Below are 27,849 nucleotides of genomic sequence, written 5' to 3'. Positions count from 1 at the left end.
TCAAAGGGGATGACACTGCACTTTTTGGCATTGAGCTTGAGGCCATGGCTCTGACACCAGGCATCTGTCTCAGCGAGGCCCTTCTGTAGGATGTCCACATCATTTGGGGACTTGACTATGGCTCCTAGTTTGCAGTCATCTGTGAACTTCGTTAGCCAGAGGCCTTCTGTGTTAGCCTGTACTTCAGAGAAGTAGATACCAAACAGGAGAGGTCCCAGGACTTAATCCTGTGGTACTCCACTTGTCACTGGTTTGAGGTCAGATTTGAAGTCTGCAACTTTTACAGTATGGGTTTTGTCAGTGAGCCAGTTGGCAACCCATCTTGTGACGTAGGGAGTTATACCTAGTTTAGTGAGTTTAGTTGTAATTCCAGAGTAGGGGATGGTGTTGAAAGCCTTGGCGAGGTCAAGATAGGCTGTGTGAACCACCTTACCCTCATCTATGGCTTTGGTGACTGCCTCAAAGAAGTCGATCAGGTTCAGTAGGCATGATCTGCCTTTTACAAACCCGAACTGGGCGGGATCCAGAGTTTGGAGGTTCCCAATGTCTTTGTTTATGAGTTCCATGAGGATACGTTCCATGGCCTTGCAGACCAGGCTCGTCAGGCTAATAGGGTGATAGTTCCCAGGATCAGTGGTGGTTCCCCCTTTGTGGAGTGGGATAACTGTTGCTGTGCACCATTCATTGGGCACAAAGCCTGATGTGAGGCTATTATTGAACATGGTGCTTAGGTCTGGCGCCAGTACGTTCTGAAGTTCAGGTAAAACACAACCTGGGATGTTGTCCCGTCCCATGGATGCTGTGTTTTTGGTTTAGAGAGTGCAGCGTTTACCTGCGTAGTTGTGATTACAGGGACTCTGCATGCTTCCTGTATAGATATGGGCCCTTTAGGGGGTGAGGAGGGTAAAGTTAGCACTGAACCTATCTGCCAGGATGTTGGCAATATCAGTTGGTTCTATAATTTTTGTGCCGCTGTGCTGTAACTCAGAGCAGATCTGGGTGTTGCCATCGAGATTCTTGACATAGCTATAGAATGCTTTGTGGTTGCCCTTAGAATTAGTGGTGATTTTGTTTTCATAGCTAGCTTTGGAGGATCTTATAAGGGATCTCAGCTTCTGACTGAGCTGACCAAGGAGCTTCTCCACTCATGAGATTTTACTCTCTTTTGTAACAGTTTCTTCCTCCTGTTGTACAGTTTGTTTATGGCAGGGGACCACCAGATTCGCTTCCTTTTTTGTAGGATAGCATTTTGGTTCTGTTTGAGTTAGCACGATCCATGCACTCGTGTAAGTGCTTATAGAGTGCATTTGTGTAGGATTCAGCAGTTGTAACAGTATTGTCCATCTGCATGGGTGTCATGAAGTTCATCACTTCTGTCTTAAGAAACATGAAGTTGGCTTTGGAGAAAATGTTTACCATGGTTTCCTTAATGGGGGGTGGGGGCGGGATGTGGATATCAAGGGTGATTAGCTTATGGTTGGATCGGACCAACGAGGAGTTGACTTCAGGTGTGGAACACTGGTCACTCATGTTGGTAATGACTAGGTCTAGGATATTGTTGCCCCTGGTGGGGGTGTGGCTACATTGATCCAGGGCATTGAAGTTTATGAATTCCAGAAAGCGCTGAGCTAAGGAGTTGGTACATGAGTAGTTTTCCCAGTTAATGGTGGAGTAGTTGAAGTCGCTCATTATTAGGGTGTTTGGTTGAACCCTAATATTTTCCAGTACATCAAGAAAAGAGGAGTGGGAATCCTAGGGCATGGTGGGGGATCTGTAGCAAACGAGATTTGGATTGCAGTTTTGCCCAGAGTTAGTTGCACTTGGATAACCTCGAATGCTTTATGCTGAGCAACTAGCCTGGAGGTGTGGATATCCTTAATGAATATGGACACATCTCCGCCTTTGATGTTTCAGTCCAGGTTACATGGCCGAAAAGTGTGGTATGAGTGCAGGGGTGCTCTCTGGAGCCTTGAACCAGGTCTCAGTCACTGCACAGATATCAGTGTTCTCCATTTTAAAGAGTGCCTCGAGTGAGTGCATTTTGAGATTTAGACTTCTAGAATTGAGTAGCATTACCCTCAGTTTTTGCTTGCCTGTTCCTGTTATGGTGGTGAATTTGTCATCTGAACCTTGCCTAAAAAAGGCACTATAGGGTCATCAAGAGCCTTAGCCAGTATCTGGAATCTCAGGGGTGAAAGGTGCAGGCCATCTGTGGTAAAGCATCATGGTCTGCCGACCATGTCATCCCAAGCAGACAGATACTGGATCCTCTTAGAATGACACCAGAAGCTTAACCAATTGTTGAAGTCAATCATTTTGTCCTTGTACTGCGGTATCATTCTGGGCAATGGCAGAATGCTACTCTGCGCTAGGGTCATACCTGCCTGGGCTACAAGATCGGAGAGCTCTTCCATGTCTCATTTCATGTAGTTCAGGGAGGTACATCTCAGGCATAGCAGGCAAGAGTTGGATACTATGATGCATCAGAAGATTTTACTAGGTTTCAAGTCTCAAATGAGCTTTTACTTCAGAATAATATTGTCTACTTGGTGTTTCATGCTGTATTTCCCAAAGACACTGGTGTAACTATAGTTACAGGGCAGTCTATAAGCCCTGGACATAAGCCAATTTGGGTATGTTAAAGGCAGAACCCCCCTCTTGAATACTGTGGGTTCTTCAAATTGGTTTACACTGCCTACCTGGCCATGGCCAAGGCCTCTGATACCATCCCACATTCTGGCATTATCAACAAGCTAATCAAACTGAATGGAAACCCCTGTGTTGCCTGCTGGATAGCAAACTGGCTAGCTGACAGAAACCAATCTATTAGTGTGGGAGGCATGTTGTCTTCAAAAAGAGTATTTATCTGTGGTGTCCTACAGGGATCACTTGTACAGCCACGTCTTTTTGGCATTTATATCTATGATGTCAAGGCTGACATCAAAGACCTATTGCAGATGATTGAAAATGTGGCGCTATCTTCAGGAACAGATTAACATGCAGAAATAAGTGGTGCCTGAGACATGGCCTAAAGCTAAATGCCAGAAAATGCAGAATTGTGTCTATAGTCAAAACTGGGCACCTGTGCACAGACCTTATAGGTGTACCTCTTTGAAATTTAACTCAGCCATTAAGGACTTTGGCACTTTTGTTGACAATGAATTTCCCTTTGATTACCATGTGTCCATTGTTTTTAGAAAATCTTTGCACTTTACCAGAGTAATCACAGGGGTATTGCTTCCAGATCTAAGGAAGTTATCAGCCCTCTTGTGTTCTCCCTCATCAGGACCATAATAAAGTATAATGGTCTCTTTGGTATGTATGATCCAGCCTGAGAGACCACAGCATTTTCTCAGTGAGACAATCAAGTGCATATCTTCACTGAGCTACCCCGACTGCCTGAAAGCACTCTCTGTCTTTTCTGTTTCCTATAAGCTGTTTATACAGTTGACCTCTGTCAAGCCTACAAGGAATAAAAGGATCTAGTCATATGCAGTCTCCTACACATCCATAAAACTAATAACACCCTCAACACCTGCTCAAGAGATCTTAACTTCCACCGAAAGATAAATGGGGAATACTGGCAAGATAGACAGACAGACAGATAGACAGATATTCCAGGAAATACATCTTTTATGGAATAGACTTCCTTTGGAAGTAAAGCAAAATAGCTCACTGACCCTCTGTAAGTGTAAGTTGGACAAATGGATGAGTATGGGTGGGGTTGCAATGCCTTCCATTCTGTGATTCTTTTTTCTTTCTTAGTTTTTATATATTTAATTCTTTAAGTTATTTCCCTTTCAGATTATTTGTTGTTATTAATTTATGCATTTCTTATCTATTGCAATTTTTTGCTTACAGTAGTTTATTAGTAGAAAAAAGACAAAATGTTGCTTCCAAATAAATGCTAAGTACTAATACTCATGTTGCACTGAGTAATAGTTTGAGCTTCTTGACAGTGGAGTATTGCTGCCAATACCCAGATTTATTACTTAAGTGATGCAGAAGAAAATTTCTTTATAATAAAAATCAACTTTCCTAAACAGTCATATGACATGTTCACTCACTGCAGAAACAAGTGCACATAAAAACAGAGGGAAAGGTGCTTAAATCACATTTTCCTTATGAAGAGCATCCTTTCAGATGGATTAAATGGAATAAAAAACAGTTTGTGATGAGAAAAATTGCATTTTGTGTGGTGTCATTCTTTAATGAAAGGTAAAGTCCTAGCAAAGTATTTCTGCAGTACTACATTGCTTTGCTTTCATTTATTGTTTTGCTAATTCTTTTAACTGCAGGGTCAGAGTGTTAAATAAAATTACAGAAGTGGTGAATTGTGTATCGCCACCCTGATTGGAAAATGAACAGAACCCAGCAGGGTGTTAATGTACAGGTAATGCCTGTAAAAAAAAACAAGTCCAATACTTCATGGCAGCATATTAAGCTGTTTTGAAGTTCAGAAAGAAAAAAAAATGACCACTATTATTTTACGGTCGCTAAATGGGGCTTTAGTGTTTAGCAAGATCAAAGTGCGTGTGTATGTGTTTGTGAGTGTGTGTGCGCATGTGTCTTTGTATGCGTGCATGCATGTCTGTGTGTGTGTGTCAGACAGAAATCATGAGTGACAGAGAAACATTGCATACAAATGTCTTTCCACTTCTACAGGCAGTTCATCAACATGCATTACTGAAACAATAAAAAGAATGAAACCTTAATGTCTGCTATTGTTGACTGACTTTAATTCTCAGTGATTTACCAGCAAATCAAACAATCTATGAGGTTTAGAGCAAAGTATGCAGCAAAATCAGAGAAAGTTAATAAGTATGGTGGGGGTTGTAATTCCTTCCATTCTATGATACTCACTTACTATTTATTTATTTATTTATTTGCATTTGTTGACCAGGAGAGTCCAGTGGGTCATGGCGACCCATTTTCAGTGGAGGCCCATGGAAAAAAGCTCCACAAGAATTTACATTAATGATAAGAGTAGTAAATAAGAGATGTTACATAACAGAGAACATTAAGAATGTAACAGAAACAGAAAAAACATAGTGTGCCATAGGCTTTCTTATGTAACATTTCCTGCAAAGGAAAAATGAAGAATGATAAGAAAGGTTACTTTTCTAAGACAATAGTATACTGGAGAGTAAGAGATATTAATAGATAATTTCACCACTTTCAGTAAGATATAGAAATATACATTTATCTTTGAGAGACAGTATGAGCAGGGGGGTGGTTAGGTAGGAGCATGAGAGGGGCATTCCCATTTGGAGGACAGGTGTGAGAGCAGGTGGGTCTTGAAGTTGTTGTGGTTAGACATGTTGTACAGTGGAGAGGGGAGGGAGTTCCATAGTTTAGCTATGGTGCAGGCTATCAGTAGTTGGCTAGGGGGATGACAGGGTCTTCTTTCTAGTCCTGTGTTCTTGTAAAACCTATTAAATATAGTTCTGTGTTTTTTGTAAAAGCTTCCAAATATTGTACTCTGTAAAATTCTTGTTCTGTAAATATTCTACATATTGTATAAACTCCAAATATTGCTCACTGTATAATTTTTGTAACAACTACTTATAGCTGTTCTGGAGCTTTTCTCCCCAGGTCTCTGCTGAAAATGGGCTACCACCCAGTCGGACTATCCAGGTAAACAAATAAATAAATAATGTTTTTCTTAGTTTGTTTAATCACAATGAGACACCAATGTATTCACTCAAAAAGCTAACTGTAAGTGCTGGGCATGCGTGCATATCTGCGTGTGTGTGTGTGTGTGTGTGTGTCTGTGATACATACTTAATTTAGATTTTTGGATGTAAAGTACTTTTTCCAAACACAATTACATATACTATAGCAAGTCTGAAACTTTAGGTGGAATAACTATCTATTTTACATCAAAAAATATAAAAAAGGATATATATACATACATACATACATATATATATATATATATATATATATATATATATATATATATATATATATACACATCCATATATATATATATATATATATATATATATATATATATATATATATATATAGGTCCCCTACAGATGTTCAAAATTCCAAAAAGCCAAAGCCCATATGGCTGAGACCATATGTTCGACTTTTGAAATTTTGAACGTTCTGAACGGACTGCTCCTCATTGCGTGGAATAGGAAAATTTCCATTTACCGCACTGTAGTGCAATCTCGAAATTGGTATATTAAAATTAAGGGGGGTGCAGGGGGCATAGCCCCCCTGCTAGCAGCTTTAAAATAATGTAGAGTTTTGTTTTTATTTCTTTTTTGCATGTCTGAAATTTCAGGAGTCAAATATATGGTCTCGGCCATATGGGTTTTGGCTTTCTGAAATTTCGATCATGTATAGTAGACCCATACATACACATATATATATATATAAAACTTCTTCTATTTAAAACAATAAAATAATAAAGTAAATAAAACTTGCAGGCACCAAACAGTTCAATTAAGCTTTCGCTCTTATTAGATGAAAGAGCTTCTTCAGAATATATATATATATATATATATATATATATATATATATATATATATATATACTGTATGTATATGTGTGTGTGTGTGTGTGTGTGCGTTTGTGTATGTGTATATATATATATATATATATATATATATATATATATATATATAGAGAGAGAGAGAGAGAGAGAGGAATAAAAAAAATCAAAACAATTTTACAGATGGTCCACTATCTAAGTGCAATAACCCTCAAGGGGGGATGTTATTTGGGAAATCACATCCCCCTAGGGGTGTAAAAGCCCAACTGGCCTGACCACACACACTTTCAGGCATCATTGTTTGCAGAAAAAAAAGAAACTATGATATGTGGCGTCTTTTAAAACTGCACCTTAACTTATGTGTGTGATATGGTTAGTGTTTCAAGGGTTAACACTGGCTACCTGTGTCAGTTTTTCAGAGGTGAATCATAATTTGGGCAGTTTTGTCCCTGAAAAAAATGAAAATGGCATATACCCTGGGGTGGACTATTTTATTTATTTATTATTGAATAGTACTGTGATGAAAGGAGATACTGCCAGCCCAGCTAGCTGGAATTTTTTAAATAATTATATGCCATTTGTGCATATTAACATGATTTATATAGAAGTGTAGCAACAGGAGATACTGCCAGCCCAGCTCTCTGGAATTTTGTAAATAATTATATGTCATTTGTGAGTATCAACATGATTTATATAAAATGTTAGTGTTACAAATGTATTAGAGCTGTATGTCATATAAGATGGTTTGTACAGACGTGTCTTGAAGATGTATCCTTACAAAGTGCTTCTTGAAATGTATCCACGGTGTACCCTACTGGAATAGAAGAGAAATGTACATACACTATTGTAACTTTTTAAGTGTATATATTTTAACATGGGAAACTGGAATGCAGAAGGTTAACATGTAAAATTTCAGAAAAATAGGTAAAATTAAATTACTTTATGGCTTGGCCATAAAAAAGATTTCATCTTTCAGTTTCAGTGCAGCAACAGACACAGTGTATGTGCTGAGAAGCTGAGAAGTTTTCTGTATTGTCTTGGAAGTGTTTTATTGTTTTATGACTTCCAGGATCTGCAAGGATCTGAGGAAAAGCCCTTGTCTATGTATTTTCACAGGTGGATGCTGAATATTGCTAGCTTTCAGCAGTGGGGGGGGGGTTACCTGAGATATAGTCAGATGACAAGAAATTATGCCATTCTGCAAGCTATCCCAGCAGTAATAATTGAGATATTAATTTAAGAACTCTCTGAGAGAGACCACATTCTGTATTCTGTCTTGGACCTGACAAGATCCATTCATCACAAATCTGCCCTGCTCTGAGTAATTTTCTAGGTTATAGTAATTCTCTTACATATAGTCAGGAATATAGCAACACTTAGTTTAGATATTTTTCTTTATTTATTTGAGACTGTCCTGCAATGTTGTTTTTATTATTAAATGTATTTAAACCTTTCATTGTGGCTGATCTGTCTAAAGATATTTAAGTTCTGAGAGTACTTGCATATTTATTTGGTGACACTGTGTGGAACACTCCTAACAGCCTTGCTCTCCTGGTCAAACTACCATTTGTATTAGTATTGATATTACACAGTAAGAATGAACACCCTTTGTTAAGGGCCTTAAAGTAGCTGATAAGGGGTTCTGATGACAGTGATAACTACCTTATAGTCTGAGCAGAAGGGAGCATAGCTAGTAAACCTGTGCCAGCCTTTCCCAGGTGTGTGCGTGTGTGTAAAACAAATTTCCAAGAGTGTGCATGTCAGCTACTTGGGCAGGGACATAAAGCACTAGTTGGACAGAGAGAGTGTTGAATGACTTGACTTGAAACCCTGGCTAAGGACTCAACTCTGTAGCTGTGTCAGTGGTAAGTCTTATTGGGGATCTGGAGAAAGAGGGAGAAACCAGCCCTGGACTGACTATGGTCTCTGTGTGCTCTTAAGGGAAATTGCACTTGATGCAGACAGCTGCATCTGGAAATACTGTGTATGTACTTGTCATCCTCCCACTGTACATCCCCCACTGGTGTCAGTGGTGAGGATTGAGGCTCCTTGATTACTGGTCCAGTAATGAGGCATTACAAGTACAATAAACTCTAATGTAGAGCTGAACCACTCAAACGTCTGAATATGGAAAAACAACACAAACAACGTGATTCTACATAGTGATTTTCCGTTTTGGTAGTTAAATGCGCCTGTTCTCACCCTGGGTAAATATTCCAACCCACAAACAACTAAATCCTTCCTCTGCACTACCTTTCTCAATATCTCCTGGCTATTGAATCCTTCTTACTCCCAGATCCAGTATTTGTCTGCCTGGGAAGACATGATCGACAAACCACGATGCTTTGCCAGAGATGGTCTGCACCTGTCACCCCTGGGATTCAGGTTACTGACTAAAGCTCTTGCCACCCCTACAGTGCCTTTTTTAGGAAAGGTTCAAAGGATAAAACCACCACCGTAACAGATACAAGCATGCAAAATCTGAAGGTAATGCTACTCAATGCTAGAAGTCTAAACCTCAAAATGCACACTCTCAAGGCACTCCTAAAAATGGAGAACATCGATATCTGTGCAGTGACTGAGACCTGGTTCAAGGCTCCGGAGAGCACCCCTGCAATACCAGGCTAGAATTCTTACCACACTTTTCAGCCACAAAACCAAGACCGAAACACTAAAGGTGGAGGAGTGTCCATATTCACCAAGGATATTCACACCTCCAGGCTAGTTGCCCAAAACAATGCATCTAAAATTCTCCAGGTGCAACTAACACTGGGTAAGACTGCAATCCAAATTGTAGCTTGCTACAGATCCCCCACCATACCCCAAGATTCTCACTACACCTTCCTAAACATACTGGAAAATATTAAGATACAATCAAACACCCTAATACTGAGTGATTTCAACTGCCCTGCCATTAATTGGGAAAACTACTCAGGTACCAACTCCTTTTCCCAACGGTTCTTGGAATTTATAAATTCCAGTGCCCTGGATCAACTAATCCATTGTCCCACCATGGGCTCCAATATCCTAGACCTGGTCATTACCAACATGGGAGACAGATGCTCCACACCAGTGGTCACCACCTCATTGGTCAGGTCTGACCATAAACAAATCACCCTTGACATCCACATCCCACCCCCACCCCCAGTAAGGAAACCTCCTTAAAAAACTTCTCCAAAGCCAACTTCATGCTACTGAAGTCAGAAGTGACAAACTTCACAACACCCACGTAGACGGGATCTGGAAGTTCGACTGCAGAATCCTACACTAAGGCACTGTACGAGCACATTCACTCATGCATGCATCGTGCCATCCCAAATAGAACCAAGATTATCTTCTCCAAAAAAAGGAAGCCAATCTGGTGGTCCCCTGCTATAAACAAACTATACAACAGAAGGAAGAAACTGTTGCAGAAAAGAGGAAAATCCCAGGATGCAAAAAACTCCCTCACCAGCCTTAGTAAGAAACTGAAATCCCTCATAAAATCCTCAAAAGCTAGTTACGAAAATAAAATTGCCAAAGATTCCAAAGACAACCACAAGGCATTCTATAGTTATATCAAGAATCTAAATGGCAATGCTCAGATCTGCTCTGAGCTACAACAGAATGACATTAAATATACTGATCCCAAGGATATTGCCAATATCCTGGCAGATTGATTTAGTGCAAACTTCACCCCCCCCCCTCTCACCCCCTAAAGGGCCCATCTCAATACCAAAAGATTGCCAAATTCCGATAATCACAGCCACACAGGTAGAAATAGCACTCTCCAAAGCTAAGAATACAGCATCCATGGGACCAGATGACATCCCAGGCTGTGTACTACATGAACTACAAAATGAACTGGCACCCCACCTAAGTGTCCTGTTTAATCATAGCCTCACCTCAGGCTTCGTGTCCACTGAGTGGCACACAGCTACAGTTATCCCGCTCCACAAGGGAGGATCCACCTTGGATCCTGGAAACTACCATCCCATCAGTCTGACAAGCCTGATCTGCAAGGGCATGGAACGCATTATCATGGAACTTATAAAGAAAGACATTGGCAACCTTCAAACACTGGACCCCACCCAGTTTGGGTTTGTGAAGGGCCGATCTTGTCTCCTGAATCTGATTGACTTCTTCGAATCAGTCTCCAGAGCTGTGGATGAGGGTAAGGCGGTCCACACAGCCTATCTGGACTTCGCCAAGGCCTTCAACACCATCCCCCACTCTGGAATCATAGATAAACTTACTAAGCTGGGCATAAATCCCTACATCACTCGATGGGTTGCCAACTGGCTTACTGACAGAACCCAGACTGTAAAATTAACAGACTCCGAATCCAGCTCCAGACAAGTGACAAGTGGAGTACCTCAGGGTTCAGTCCTTGGACCACTCTTGTTTGGCATCTACTTCTCTGAAGTACAAGCCAACACTAAGGGACTCTGGCTAACAAAGTATGCAGATGACTGCAAACTGGGAGCCATTATAGAATCCCCAAATGATGTGGATATTCTACAAAAGGGCCTTACAGAAACAGATGCCTGGTGCCAGAACCATGGGCTCAAGCTTAATGCCAAGAAATGTATAGTTATCCCCTTTGGAAAAAAACATGTACCCATGAACTACCACATAGGAGGCAGGACACTAAACATAGAAAGTGTAATGAGAGACTTAGGGACACAAGTGGACAGCGGTCTCACTTTCGATAACCACATCACCACAACAGTCAGGAAATCCTTCTATGTGGCACACCTCATCACTAAGGGCTTTTCATCCAGAAAAAAAAAGGTCATTGTCCCACTGTACTCATCCCTCATTAGACCCATTGTAGAGTATAATGCCCCACTTGGTATGTACCTCACAAGATATCTGCAACAGCTGGAAAGGCCACAGAAATACCTCACTAAAAGAATCACAGGCCTAAAGCAGATGCCATATGCTGACCGTCTAGAAAAACTCCAGCTATACTCTGTGGCATATCGTCTACTCAGAGGCGATCTCTGCTTAACATACAAGGTCATGTCAAACCCTGAGCTGTTGGACATGCTCCACTTAAAGAAATCCCAATCCCTCAGAGCCACACGCTCCAGGGATCTAAACCTTATCATCACAATGAACAAAACATGCTGGAGGGATAGGTTCCTGACCCAGAGACTCCCCATACTCTGGAATAGACTGCCCATACATGTCAAGCAGAGCGTCTCATTGGCCCTCTTCAAAAGGAACCTTGATGACTGGATGGGAGATAGGAAATTCACCCCGGTGAACATGTCAGTCACACTGACAGACAGGGGCCCAGAGAAGTAAATATTGTGGGAAGAAATTTCCAGAGAATTGTTATGGCTAGGCTTGCATCGGCCTTAGGGCCGATAGCCTAGTACCAACCTATGAACCTATGAACCTATAATATGTTCACGTTAACACGTGTGAAAAATTGATAATGTTTTGAAATGTTTGACAAATGCATAAACTTGTTTAACATTTGTTTAATATGCCTAACTTTGTTACTTCTGTGTTTAATACTATTGTATGAACCCTGCAATTATATTACTATGTACTACAATTACTGTAGCATACATATGCCAATTGTAAATACTATTTTAATCTTCCTTGGAGCTTTTCTCCGCAGGTCTCCAATGAAAACGGGCTTCTAGCTGAGCTGGACACTTCCCAATTAACAAACAAAATAAATAAAATAAAATAAAATAAAATAAAGGAAAACAAATAACTTTCATTTTTTATTGTGAGGACTGTGTGTTGCAAATCATAGCTCTCTACCTTAACTTCCATTTATGAAATGTGGAACAACACATCTCATAATGTGAAACAAATGAACAAAATGTGGAAAACTTACTAACAAACTAGTTAGCTGATAAGATAATTATAATATTACTTTAGATGTATAAGACATTCTTCTGATGAATTAATATGATTCAGTATTATTTACATGGCTATCAGTTAAAAATAGTCTTAGTACTGAATCCATGATATAGAGCCTTTCAATATGGAACTGTGGGGAACATGGACATTTTAAATGTGAAAAACATACCTCTCAACCTCTTACAGCAAAAAATCTGGACAAAGCCACAAATAATGGGGGACAGAGGCCCCAAAATATGGACTCATTTTTAACTATTGCTTGTACAAACTTAGAAAGTTGATAGACTAACAGGTTTTGCATTAGGATAGATTTTCTGAAGGATATGAACTATGAAATCCAAATGTCTGTCATTATTTTCTGACTTCAGTCTTCATAGTTTGCCAGTGATTTGCCAGAAAACCAAAATTTTATGAGAAACGGACCAAAATATGAAGTATGCTGCAAATGTTTCTGTTTCAGTAAGAAGTATCTTGGGCTGGACACCTGGAAAAAATTAACTGTGCCTGGACTTATTTTAAGAAGGAGCAAAAGCTGATCATCTCACATGTTTTGTATTTTGCCTGATATTTTTATTCTGAAGCTAAGTAGTGCGGACGTGGAAACTGCCTGGTCATAACAACATTTACAATTGTTTTGCAAAACTTTTATTGTTTTAGTTTACCTTATTTAACATAGATGCACTCTAGTATTACTTGCAGGGGCAGTTTTTGGCCCCAGAAGCAATGACTTTTGGAAGTAAATCAGAGCTTTGCACTGAGCGATCCTTTACACTCCTAGACACACAACACAAACACTCCCACAGCTAAAAGTCCAGCTCCAGGGCGTTCCTGCAACAGACTCACAGCTGCTGCCGCTGCTGCAAAGCAGAACCTAAGAGCTGTGTCTGAGCCTGGAGTGGGGGGATAGGGGAACGAGCTGCGGAGGGGAGGACCTTGGATAGATGGTACAATGGCCCGTTACCATAGTGGTGGGGGGCAGGACTATTTCACCAGGTCCGACAGCAGCGACTCGTCAGCCAGGATGATGCCTCCCGAGGAAGGAGGTTGCAAAGAACCGGAGAAGAACCCCCAGAGGGCAGGAGGGAGCGGGACAAAGGGGCTGTGGATCGCCGGAGTGTTGGTTCCTGTCCTTTTGTTGCAGGGTGCCTGTACAGCCGGTCTCTTTTGGTATTTCTCCCGGTCAATATCGGAGGTAAGGCATAAATCCACTAGGTTTAGGGTCTGACTTGTTTGGATTGTTGGCGGGGGTTCAGTTCTCACTTTGTGCTCTTGTTCAAATCTAACATTGTGTAAAGAAGTTTCTTCTTTACCAAATGGAAACCTTTCCCAGAAAAAAGACGCCAGCTGTGTTACTGTGCACTCATTTGGACAGCAAAGTCCCCTACATAGTTTGCAGACTGTTTGCCGGCTGGAAAACAGATCTGAACTTTCTCGCCTATTGTTAATGATGTAAAGTACACCATTTCTAGCCCCATGGGTGGCAAACGTGGCTATTCTTGTTGTTCCACAACAAATACCAAGTGCAAAGAAAAAGTCTGCAAAAAAAGTGAAAAGCTTTGGCATGTGTGAGTGCTTTTGTTATTGCTTCCTTGTACCGGTTTCTCAGGAGCTGTGATTTGCGCTACATGCCAGTTGAAGGGAAGCCCTTACAGGCTGCGATACATGTTTTAGCAGAGCGGGTGGTGATGGCAAGTAACAAACACTTAGCGTGAGTACTAAGCGAAAGCAAAACCATGCAGAAAAACAATAATCGCTTTGTAAAATTTGCCTCCAAAAACTGAATGCCGATGCACACACATTTTCATATGTATGCTTGTTTCTTTGTATACACACAACGCGCGCAAAGTATAATGATTTAACTTTAAAGTTGTTTGTTTTGGCTGAACCGAGCCATAAATCTGTTTACACATTTGAAGAACTTATTCTGTTACCTGTGCTTAAATTTCTGCTTTTAGTATGAGAGGATAGCTTTAAACAGAATACCTGTTGCCACCATCTGCATGCAGTCAGAAGGACACAAACTTCCATTTGTCTTGGTGAAGTAGTGTAAGATAACTGTCATATGTTAGGTGTCAAAGGTGGCGAAAGGTAAATGAAGAGGTTGTTACAAGTACACCTCACACACACACACACACACACACACACACACACACACACACACACACACACACACACGTTCATTTAAAGAGTGTAGGGCAGTTATAAAACATACTGTGTTTACAAAGTTTCCTGGTGACTTTTTTTGTGAAATCTTCAGTTTCTTCATACTGTTATTCAGCAATCTGCACAGAGGGTGTAGAAATTGTCTCAGTTACTTTGAAAATAATTTGACTGTTTCTTTTGTAATTATGTAATACTCCAGTGAAATGTTTTATGTTATTATTGTTGAGCTGCTGATGTTCACTTGGGTTCAGAATTAATTTAAGAACCCTGAATGATGAAGGGTGTATCACTTTTTACTTCACTGGATGTAATATAGGCAGTAAGAGCAAAATAATACCTGCTTGATTTGTTTACAAGCCTCCAGACTTCCTAGTTAAAAAGACACAGTAGGCAGGTTATGAAGTAGGTAACAGGAGAGGTTCAGAAAATGTTACTTTGTTTGAAGAACAGTTTTTCAGACGGAGAGTGAAAGTTGCTGAATTTGTATAGTCACGTTTAAAATGAATTGCTGGTGGTGCTGCGGTAGCGTTGTCGCCTCACAGTAAGACGTTGTCCTGTTCGATTCTCAGCTAGAGCGTCTTCTGTGTGGGGAGAATGGCAATGAGCGTACTCGTGTTGAAGTTTGTTGTGCAGGGCCGGCAACTCGGTAAAATAAAAAATCATTAGCGGACCGGAGTTCCGCTGTGGCGACCCCTAACTGGGAAAAGCCGAAAGACACAACAACGTTTAAAATGAATTGCATTGTTCTCATAATAAGATTCTCCTCTTTTATTTTTCTTTTTTTTTTGTTGAGATGGAGAGCAGATGAAGTCCTACATCTCGATAAGACTTAGGTACTCAGTAAACGTCATGACAGTGTAAAAGTGTCAGTGAGTCTGACAATGATTCATGTATACATAGGATACAAAGTCTGTATTTATTCATTGTTCATCCCTTTGCTGTGGGGTTGCTTGCACACCATGGATTGTTGCTGCTCAAATGATAACTAATATTTCAGACCAGAGGAATCCTTGTGAACTGTAGCAAATATGAACAAACTGTGTAAGTACCCCCTGTGCTTGTGATCCATCTGATGACTGCATGGGCAATGGATGCAGCTGTGGGACACATTGATGCCCATGTGAATTAGAGAGAGAGCTGAGGACAGAGGTAATAAAATGCACACACCATTTATGTAGGTTATGCACCTTCCAAGGGTAAAATGTGCGGACCCAGTTGTTTGGACAGAGTAGGTACAGATTACCACTTAGCCGTATTCACAAATATTTTATGTGTGTGTGTGTGTGTGTGTGTGTGTGTGTGTGTGTGTGTGTGTGTGTGTGTGTGTGTGTGTAAGTGTGTGTGTGCGTGTTTCAGTTTCTACTGCCAACCAGTTGGTCTGGCCACAGCTCTAGCTGTGGACCCATTGTGAGTGTCCCCTATATTCTTATAACCGCCCTTTCTCCAGGACTGTAGTTTGGCAGGTGGGCCACACGCTAGTGCTGTATGACTGAGTTCTGAGCATGTTATGTTTCATATAAATGCAGAGATTTCCTTCTTGTGAACATGCCTGTAGAATTCATCAGGCTCTGTGCAGTACACTGTACATGAAATGCCTAATTCAGCACCTGCACAAAGACTTGCACATCAGGGACATGATTACGTACTGTCACATAGTTCACTGTGTGTTTTAGTTATACTTTTTTCCTAACCAGGGGTGGTATTTAAAGCTGTACTCTATTGCTTCCAGATGTATTGTGTGGGTGGGTGATATTAGTTTTCAAGGGAATACAAGCTGTAGAACCAGGGGATATTATTTGCAGTGCAGCTGGGGTCAGCTGATGATACAGCAGAGTGATATCACTTATTTGTAAATAGTGTTAAAATAGGGATTTCAGTAGTTCTTCTGTAAGACATTTTTCATTAATGTACCTAGTGATTGTACTGTTTTTTTTTTTACACTTCTGAGCAATTAATAGTTAATGTGGAGGATTAAGGCTCAGAGCTGTTACTGCACTACTTACTGTACTCAAGGGTACAGGGTTTGATTCCTTATACCTCCATTTGCCTAATGTTTGACTCTGAACAAATCACATAATTAGACAGTGATCCTGGGTCACCCCTGAAAATGGGCACTTTGTCCATTTGGCTTACCTGATTAACAAATGGATAAAAAGACACACATTATGCATTTGTATTGTTTTGGATTGTTTACTGGGTGTGGCTGACATCTTGTAAATACCAGAGTGTGGAGTTCAGAGCTGTCCAGCAAATGTCAGTAATTCTGTTAAAATCTAGGTGCAAGTTCTGTAATTCTGGCCAAGACATTTTACTGACCATTATTTCATGAAAAAAGGCACTACTTTTGGGTATGGTACATAGTTACCATATGCAGGAATAAAATATATTTGGTAACAACTAAAGTATTTAGCATGTTTGTTCTCTTCTTACACTTCTATTCATTCCATGAATTTGTGATAAAAGTCTTTTTTATTTATTTAGGTGCCGTGGTTTTTTTTGTTATTGTTGTTGCTGTTTGTTAATCTGTTTGACTGGGAAGCAGTTTGCTTTTCTTGGAGTACTTTAGAAGTTTTTTTAATGTTGTCCTAGTAAAAAAAACAAAGGATGTTCAATTTCCCCTACCACACTGAAAAACCACAGACAGAAAGAAGTGTCATTTACTGTCTTGTTTGTGTGAGGTGTTAAGCATCTGAGTGGAATGAGTGGAGTAAAATGGGCAGATAAAACATAATGACAATGACAGTAGAACAGTGTCTGCAGTGCAAGAGGCAAAAAGCATGAAGCATTGCTAAATACCAGAGAATGAAGGATAGCTTAATGCTTATAACCTTGGAATGGAGGGAGGGGACATAATAGAACAAATACTTTAGGCAGCACCTGTTAGGAAAAGACATAGAAGAACAATGGGGCACTATTTTCAAATGAGGCAAACTGCTGTTGTCATAGACAGCAAGAGTCTTCCTGAAAATTGTAGAACTGAAAGGTGTCTAGACTGGGAAAGCATGGATCAGGCAGTTTACAGTAAAAAACAAGGAAATTGTAAGGTTTTTGGTTTTGCCTGAGTGATTTAGGAGATGTAGATCTTTCCATTTGGATGACTTTGCATTATGGGTGACAGATTTAGTGATTATGCATGGGTATTTGATGTTACTTTTCACACTTCACGGAAAGAGTTGCATCTGTGCTGAAAGTGTTGTGGTGTCTCACTTTGTTGATGAACTAAATATTATTGGCTCTGAATGCTGCAGCTGGAAATTAGAATGTAGAACTAGCTAAAAAAATCCATAGTATGTATGTATGCTTGTGTAATTATCTTCAGCATGTTCTCAGAAGGCATGTTATACTATGCTGGTATTGAAATAAAGTTTGTACATTTCTAAGTAGACAAGTATTAAGGTTCTTCCTTAAAGTATATGTAAGCATTTTTTGTGGCATGTTTATTGTTTTTCAGAGAGAGGTGCATTGTATAATTGACTTTTCATGTACCCATCTGCATCAGGACCCTATCACCTTTATGTGTAATGCCAGTTTCCTGTTAACAGGTGTATATCCTGTCACTTTCCTTTGTTTCCCCTCTCACGGTCCCTTTCACTGTTGTTTTCCACGTATTTGTCCTTGGTAGCATCTTCCCGTTCAGTGTCTCTGTGTCAGTTTTGCTTGCCTTACCCAGCATCACCATCTGTACCTGAGAGCCATTCGACAGTTTTATTGTACACTGTTGACTACACTGACAGATGTGCTGTTTGTAAGTATTTCAGACTCCCATAGTGCATTTCTTTTCTTATACGTGATGGTTCAGCAGGCATTGTATAATTATATTTCTGGGCAACACCCTTAATTGCACTGCATTTTTACTGCATATGCAACTTGCATGTTCATTGCATTTGCATTTCCTATTCCACTATATATTAATGCAAGTGTTTTCCTTAACTGCCACATCTGTAACTTTTTGCCTTTCTAACCTATTTTTCCCATTTTTATGTTTTGGCTTCATATAGCACAAGTATTCTTTAGCTGTAGACCATCTTTGTTTTAAAACTGTGTTCACTGTCATTTTGAGAACTACAGTTTTTTTCTTCTCTTTTCATACCTAGACATTCAAATACATTGAAAATAAATAAATGCTTCCTGTCAAAGGCAGTGAGATTTTAAAGACAATAAAGTCAGAGCCCCTCCCCCACCTAAGTACTAGCAGTAAAAGTACTTTCATGAGGCACTGAAGACAAAGTAAGGGAACTGCATTTATCTCCAGCTGCACATAAAAGAGTTGTCTGTTGTCATGGAAACGAGTGAAATGTGTTTGCTTTTGAGAATGCCATTTTTTTTCCTTTACAGCAATTGTCTAGTGGAAGGAACTTACTTAACATTAGATGGCCTCAGCTAGTACCACTGTGTCCAGATTCATTTTAATAAAAGAAGGATTTTGTGTCTCTGCTTGCTTCATAACTTTTAGTCTAAACTTGGCATCTCAGTGCTTTTCTAACAGCCTTGTTAGTCACCACTAATATGTCTTTAGCAAATAAGTGTCCCTGTGAGCATTCAAAGGGGGTTCTTAGCTAAACATCGATTTTTTTCTGTCTGTATTGCTTATTTTGTAACTTATATCTGGTGTTAAGCCCCATTGAGGTCAGGGTTCACAGCCCACACTGTTACTGCTGCCATCTTATCTCTCAACTTCTTAGAGCAAAAAATCTGGACAAAGGGGAACAAAGGCCCAAAAATAGAGGCAGATTTAAAAATTGGTGTTATAAACTTAAAAATGTTGCTAGAATAACAGGATCTGTATTAGCATGCATTTTTTTCCTGAAGGATATGAAGTCTGAAACTGAAGTGTATGTAATTATTTAATGATTTCAGTACTCAGATCATCCCAGTCATTTGCCAGAAAATCACAACTTTTGTGCGAAACAGACCAAAAATATGAGGCAGGCAAAAATCTGGATAGTTGAGAGGTATGGCCGCCATCTTTATTATGTCTCTTAAGACAGGGGTATATATGGTGCTTAACTGGTGTTTTAGGAAATTTACTGGAGTCTTTCCGAAACAGACGGACATTGTATTTGTGACCTTTTTATGCATGAATGTGGATAGAAAAATATAGCATGAAGACAGTTGTCACAGTGTATGACTTGCAGCGGGCTTCTGTCTGATGAAACTTCACTTTAATTGGTTAGTCCTGTAAAGGCATAATGTCTTACAAAACAAAGTTCACAAGGTGCACAGGATATACCCACCAAAATTCTTGTCCAATTGATTTTTCTGTCCGCTTTACTGGCATTTACTCATCTACGCCTCTGCTTTTTTATGCAAATTACTTTTTGCAGTACAGCAAAATGGTTGATAGAGCAACTCTAATTATTTGTTTTATTGTCTTAGAAAGTGGGGAAACTGTTGATATTACTAATACCTTTAGTTAGACATGTCATGTGCAATATCTGGACTGTAGTTTTCTTGATAGGTTTTGTTTAGGAGTGTCTAAAGAGTCTTCATCAGTTATCCACAAGTGCAGTTGCATAACAGATCATGTGTTTCTTATAAAAGCTTGAAAAGACAGACTTTTACTTTATATCAATTTAATGTGTGGAAATTCCCTACCATTTGCTTTTGTATACCCTATCAAACAGTCTGATATAATATGTAGTGGAAAACAGACAACGTGCTACCATTAAACCCATCCTTCCTCACTATCCTTACCAAATATGCCTTCTGAAAAGTAATTGCACACGGTCTCATCTGACTTCATCTTCAATAAATATACTATACATTTTTCTCGATTTCTTTTTGCCCCACTACCTGCTAACCATCAACCCTTCTTCCAATGAGACTCCCCACAATTGGACACTGCCCATTCATTCTCTTAGCTTGAGATTTCATCCAGCATCAGGGTGACAGCTATCTGGAAGAGGTCATCATTCTGGCAGCCATGAGGGTGGTTTGTGCCCTCACCAGCATCTTGGCTATGAGTGCAATTGTATGAGCCTTACCCTTTGCCCTGAGCAGGGACAATAGGAATCCCCATCACCAAGGAGGCCCACTATGCCTTCCCAACATGAGTACACATATCTGCACACCCATTTTCTGACACCTACCACTAATCAGTAGCTTGTGAGCCTAACCTTTGCCCCCTAGCCTGCATATTTGCATCCAAGTCTCTTCTTCAAGGATTTAAGCATTATACAGCTGGATCAATCCTGCTCAACCCCCCCCCCCCGGGTGGCCATGCCCATGTTCCCCTTCCAGCTTTGTCAATTGCCAGAGCCATTAATAGATGCCAGGTTGCCTTGGCAATAGTCCGAGCTTTTCCCTGTACACCACTGGAGCTGACCATTAAGTATACTATTGTTTTCTATTTTCTTATTTGTTATTAATTATACTAATAATTTATTGCAATACAGTGTTCATATATGTAAGCACGGAATTCTTCGACTATGTAAAATGTTGCTATATAAAATAAACATCATACATTATATATAACAAACATCATATATCATTTGTATTACCTAAACATTGTTTGTAACTGATTGGCACTCCATTTAAGCATATGATGTTACAGAAACCTGATCTTAATCATGTAACAAATCCTTTTTTGCCTCTTGTAGCAAGGTTGTGATTGAAAATGGACTATTGTCACCCAGTCCAATAAATACACTGTGAGAAATTCAAAAACCTTCCCTGACATTAATTGTGCCACTCAGCTATATGGGTTCAAATGGAGACATGATAAGTCAGCAAGCAAAGGAGAGTAGTAGTGTTGAAACTGAATTCATCCTCAAGTCTTGGTGAGTACCCTCGCGAGGTGGACCCTGTTTTTCACAAAATCTCACCAAGGCAACATTGATATATAGACTGTGTTTTATATGGCATATATCTTGGACAGAAGTAGGTAAAAGATTTAAAAAGGTGCACAAGACCCAGGATAAAAAAGTTTCCTGTCCTGGTAGGTGCACAGGTGCCAGGACTGGACAAAATGACAGTGTAGAATCCTCAAAATATGGAAACATTTCTACAATGGGGCTATGTCAGATCCAAGGGGAGGACGCCCCCCCCCCCCTGTTGTAGAAGGAAGTACCAGTCCACAAAAAAATCACAAAAACTGATAGGCCAAAGAAGAGCCATAAAGACAATAGAGTGGAGTATTGAGGATAAGAAAGAAATTATATATTGTTACTTTTATGCAAAAAACAGAATTTCCAGATGCAAGATATGCAAAAAGATTGAGAGAAAAAAATACTTCCACAAGAAAAACTTGTGTTCATTAACACAACAGATTTGTGAAAAACATTATATAGACCAATAAACTTTGATTTGTTTGGAAAAAGAAGCATCTAAGGAAGTGAGGAAATATAAACAACAAAACCTAGAGATTTTTGAAAAGTATAAAAAAGAAATATGGACATGGGAAAGAGAGATTTGATATGGTGCAATATTTATGCAAAGTCGAATGCCAAATTAATCAATACAAAAAAGGCAGCCCCAGAGATATTCAGAGAGAAATACAGGCAAAGGCATCCAGATGTGGAAAATGTCACAATAAAAAATAATATCACAAAGAGGAACTGTAGAAAAGAAGATTAGTAAATTAGAAGTTAAAAAATAGAAGTTGAAGTTATGGAATGCCTGTGAAGTGAAGGATATGGTGTAGAAGGTCTAACACAAGTTACATCCCAGCATGATGGAAAGAGTCCCCAAAGTAAGGATAAGCAGGAAGATCAGGAGACATCTGAAGAAGAAATATGGACATGGGAAGGAAAAAGAGATTTAATATGGTGTAATATTTATGCAAAGGAGAAAGCAAAACTAACCAATACAAAAAGGGCAGCACCAAAGGTATTTGAAGAGAAATACAGGCAAAGGAATCCAGACATGGAAAACTTTACAATACAAAAAATAAGAAGACAAAGAGGAAGAATAGAAAAGGAGATTAGTAATGGAGAGGTTAAAGAAATATAAACTGAGGTTATGGAGTACAGGCAAAGTGAGGGATTTAGTGTAGAATATCTAACTGAGAAAACACCACAGCAGGATAGAGCAATTGACATCCAAATTAAGGAGAAAGCAGTGGAACAGGAAGCAACAGGCCAGTTGCCATATGAAAATATTTTGGAGCCTTTCACAGGAAACCAGTATAAACGCTCACTTGATGCTGGACAGCAAGGGAAGGTACAGGAAACTGTGGCAACTCTGATACAGTCAATGTTGAGGAGTGATAGGCCAGCGAGTTCCCATGTGACAGAGCAACAGATTGAAGAGAATGTACGACAGGAAGATAGTATAAAACTTGCTATAGAATGCCCACATGAAAATGAAAACAAAAAATGCGCCCTCAGTTTAGAAAAAAAATGAGCTAAGAGAAGAGTTGCTTAATTTAATAAAGATAGATAGGCATATTAAGATCAATGAAAGAAATAGGCTGCAAAAGGTCACTAAAACCCAAAAAGTTACAAGTTTGATAAAACAAATGAACACAGTAATTAGGACTGTCCATAGAGCTCCATGTGATGTAACAGAAGTAAACAGGATATATTACTGTGCAGCTAAATTAATAACTGATAAAATTCTACGACAAGAACACAGGGTAGTGAGGGAAAGGAAGGGGAGAAATTGAATACCATCACGGAAGTATCGAACAGAGAAAACTATAAAGCAATTAAGATAAGAAGTGTCACTGTTGGAAGAGTATAGAAGAGGGAACATATCAACAAAAATACTGAGAAAGATACACATGATAAAAGCAATGTGCAGTATTGTAATGGATCAGGATTTATCATGCACAATCGCAAATAATAAACTAAAAATATCAGTACAGGCAGAAAAACATAGAAGATACACAGATAAATATAAAAGAAAAGTACAAAATAAGTACTTTATTGGTGACCCAAAAAAGTTTTATAGAGAATTGGGAAACAAGGTAAAAGGAATTGAAAGACCACCCAAAAAAGAAGAAATACATACATGGAGAAGTATTTATGAAGATCCTGTGGAACATAACAAAGATGTTAAATGGATAGAAGAAGTAAAAGAAAGAATAAGAAGTTAAAAGCTACAGGATATGAAATGGGATGAAGTAACAGCCAGAGAGATTGAAACAAAGTTAAGAAAAGTCTCTCTAACTGGAAAACCCCAGGCCCAGATGCAGTACTTAACTTCTGGTTAAAAGTATTAACATCTTTGCACGAAGATTTAGCCATAAGTAAGAATTATTTATATGCACACCCTGAGCAGACATCAACATGGTTAACAACAGAAAAAAACAATGCTCCTACTTAAGAGTGAACCTGCAAGCTACCCTAAAATTATAGACCAATAATTTGCCTTCTGACGACATATAAACTATACACTGGAATTAATACTGACAGAGTTTATAGTCATTTAGAAGAAAACTCAATTATGGCAATAGAACAAAAGGGTAATAAAAGAAAGTCATATGGAACAAAGGATCATTTGTTGTAAAGTCATAGTGGAGAAATGTAAGAAGAGAAAGAATCTAAGTATAGCATTGATTGACTACAAAAAAGCTTTTGACAGTATCCCACATTCATGGATAAAAGAGTTCTTAAAATGTATGATACACCCTACACTGTTCGATTACATTATAATGACCATGTAACAGTGGCAGACCACCTCGCAATTAAGCCATGATAAAGGACAAATTATTGTTCCAGGGATAAAAATTCAAAGGGGGGGATATTCCAGGGTGACTCTCTATCACCACTGCTATTCTATCTTGCCCTTAACCCTTTAAGCTCTCCACTTAACAGCTTAGGCCATGGTTATAATTTGGCTCCTAGAAAACAACAAAGTGTAAAGACTTCTCATCTTCTCTTTGTCGATGATTCAAAACTGTATAGCTCATCAGATGAGGAATTGAAAGCACAACTGCAAGTAGTCTCAACTTTTTCAGATGATATCAGAATGTTATTTGGTCTTGATAAATGTGCAAAAGCAACCTTTAAAGCAGGAAAGCTGCAGCACCAAGAAACCATCAGTTTGGGACAATAATGTGATATAAAAGAACTTGAGGAAGAGGGAGTGTTTAAATATTTGGGAAATGATGAAGGCTCAGCAATAAAACATGAACAAATGCGAATAAAACTTAGTAAGGAATATTTTAGAAGACTTTAATTCTGAAAACAGCATTGACATCTAGGAACAAAATTCAAGCTATAAACCAATTTGCTCTTCCTGTCCCAACTTACAGTTTTGGTGTGATTGACTGGTCCCAAAACAAGAAGGATGCTTCATGCTCATCAAATGATTTATAGAAGTCAGTGCATACCAAGATTATATATTCCCTGTTTCGAAGAAGGTATGGGCCTCCTCTAAATTGATTACATGTATTGATCTGCACTCGTGGGACTGCACACATATCTGCTGATCTCATAAGACCCAAACATAATGAAAGGTTTGAAACAAGAGGAGAATAAATCTAAGATGACTTCCCGTCTTAGTTTAGCAGAAGCATATCAGCGTCAAGTGGGAATGGAAATCAAACCAGAAGTAGAAAAAAAAAAAATCAGGCAGCTGAATGTGTCAAAAACAAAAGAAAGAATGTAAGGTGAAGGATCAGATGAGAATGTAAGAAATGTGGAAAATGCATAAATATAGTTGCAGGTATAGAAAACTCCTGGAAGAACCTCATGTTGATCAGGATCGAACGCAGCAATGGTTATGGAGAGGCAAATTTAAACAAAAAGATGAAAAGTTAATATCGGTGGCCCAAGGTAGAGGGCTATATACATGTTGGTTTACAAAGTCTATTGAACATGTGGGAGAAACAGACAAATGTAGGTTTTGTAAAACTGAATTGGAAACAGTTGCACACCTTGTTGATAGTTGTGACATGCTAATGACAGAAGGACCGTATACTGAAAAGCATAATAATGTGACAAGACTGTTGCACTGAGGACTGTGCAAACATAATATTAAAGTACCTGAAAAACACTGGAAACATGAGCCACAGAGCGTCATAGAAATGATGAAGTCTACATCACATGGGATCATCCATTACCAACAGTTCAAAAGAGAGATGCTAGAAAACCAGATGTTCATAGGTTCATAGATTAGTACTAGACTAACTGCCCTTGCGAACCATTTTAAGCCTAGACAGTTATCCTCTGTGAGATTCAAACCCTGTACCTTGTATTTGTAAGGCAAACACCTTAACCATTAGGCCACCCTCCCAATATCTAGTGGCCAATGAAAAGAAGATAAAAGTAGCATTGATCATTGAAATTGATACACACAGTGACTACAGTGTCTTGCGTATAGACACAAAGTCATAAAATATCAGGATCTGCAGGCAGAAATGACAGCAATGTGAAAGAAAGATACCCAGACAGTTCCAATAGTAGTAGGAGCAATGGATCTTATAAAAAATAATTTATAATCATATTTAGACATGTAACCCCATACAAATTGCAGAAGGAGTCATTACTGGGCACATTGCGGGTGCTGCAAAGAGCACTTCTGGCTGACAACAAAGATTGAAACAATACTAATTTCATGAACTTCAATCATACTTTGACTTAGGAATGGGGTCCATTCCTGTTATGGTATTAGAAACTCAAAAGATTTGAGACATTAAAAGGAGAGAAACTGTATGCACTAATTCAGAAGCAGTATTTACACATTCTGTTACCCCTATAACTGTGTCCCAGTTTGTGTTGTCTTCTCCCACTCTCTCCAGTTCCTGTGACATTAGGTGTGTCCAGTGATGTGCACGACTTACCACCTTAAAAAGCAGTCCACTAGCATCCCTAGACTGGTGTATAGTAAGCTTTCTCACTTAAGCCACAGATAGCATTCAATATGAAAATGTAAAACTAAACTCTTCCCATCCATATGTGCAATAACCCAACAGTGAGTTGCCCATTTCCTCTATTAATAGATTCCCTTTTCTGAACACTGGTGGGTACTTAATCTGCCGCTGTTAACCTGATGTAAAAAAAAAACATGCTGCTTGTGTGTTTCAAACCACTTGGTCCGTCCCTTGCCAACATCTACTGATGAAATGGTTATGACACCAGAGTTGCCTGGCCATTTGAATAGCAATCCTACCAGTCATTGAAACTGGAGTTTTCCAGCCTGTCACTTTTTTTTTTTACATATAGTAAAGATATTAATTCATTAACATTCATATTACCCCATAAATAGTCTAACATATAGTCAAAGATCAATACAGTGAAGACAATTTTTTTGCAGTAAGAACATCATCTGCAAAACTGAGAGACCCAGTCAAGAGGGAATTCAGCGTAATATGTATTTGTATATTTGCCTTCCATATAATATATTAATGTTCTCGTTTGTGTTGGGAAGGTATTCTTGTTTGTTTTTGGTAAGTTTTCAACTGATTTTTATTTCAGTATTTTTTCTCATGAATCTGCTGTAAATCTGTCTCTGAGTCCAGTGTTTGAGTAATTCATACCTATCCCATGACATATAACTGTCACACTGTAGATCAGCAACCAAAATGTACTGCTATGTCTGTGTGTATGTACCATCCAAATTGGTATGTGTCAACTGGGACACTTACAGTCCTCAAGCTGTAGGCATTTCTTTACTTCCTGGAATGTGTTTAGAAATAAAGCCAAGTGTTATAATAAATGACAGTGAAATCTTTGGTTTCATGTAATTTTTGAGGCTGTTAAAAAAATAATGTCATTTGTCTAGCGTTTTCCAATAAAGTTTTCAGCCTGCCATCCATGGAGCTGTACTTTGATCCCCCAGTGTGATTTACCAGAAAACCACAAATTTTATCATGAACAGACCAAACTTATGAGTTAAAAATCTGGACATTCTCTGAAAATATGGACAGTTGAGAGGCATGGTGTGAAGGCCGCATTCTTGGTATTAGCACTTACTGAAATGCTAATTGATTGAGTAAGGTCACTTGCTCTCAACATTTTTCCTTGTTTAACATTGTTTCAAAATGCAGCAAACTTGACGTTGATTACATTAAAATTACAGAGGTGATGACACTAAAGATAGGGTGCAAAGTGCTTGCCGTTCCAAAAATAATCTCTTCTTGAAAACTTATCAGTTGCAGGTTTTGCAACCAGTACAGTTTTTGATGAGAGTTTTTTTTTATCTTTAGATATGGACTTGTCAGTATTTATTCACCAGTGTGCTGCCATTCCATCACTGCATATCCTCATGAATCACCTTCAAATGTGAAGGACCCCCCCCCCCTCTTGCTGAGATTAAGACTTAATTTAAGTACTTATTTGATGAGTTTAGTAACCAGGAGCCATTTATGTATGAACTTTGGGCTCCCTTTAATGAGGGACGCAGGCATATATAAAAGAAATGCATAA

At 39.1% G+C, this 27,849-nt stretch overlaps 1 protein-coding gene across 2 annotated transcripts in view; it reads left to right on the top strand.

The window, feature by feature from the left end:
• Positions 1–13,211: 13,211 nt before the first annotated feature.
• Positions 13,212–27,849, top strand: part of LOC122789991 (tumor necrosis factor ligand superfamily member 10-like) — a 220,621-nt gene continuing 205,983 nt past the window's right edge. Inside the window, exon 1 of one of the 2 annotated variants that reach the window (XM_044057504.1) lies at positions 13,212–13,565. In XM_044057504.1, coding sequence (XP_043913439.1) covers positions 13,323–13,565 — 243 coding nt within the window. In that variant the 5' untranslated portion in view covers positions 13,212–13,322. The remainder of the gene's footprint in view (positions 13,566–27,849) is intronic. The other variant, XM_044057503.1, reaches the window with a different exon arrangement.

This window comes from Protopterus annectens, chromosome 15.part0, assembly GCF_019279795.1.
Source record: "Protopterus annectens isolate FY-2018-M chromosome 15.part0, PAN1.0, whole genome shotgun sequence".
Lineage (NCBI taxonomy): Eukaryota > Metazoa > Chordata > Ceratodontiformes > Protopteridae > Protopterus > Protopterus annectens.
Note: the sequence above shows the minus strand (reverse complement) of the source record. Positions and strands in the feature narration are given on the sequence as shown.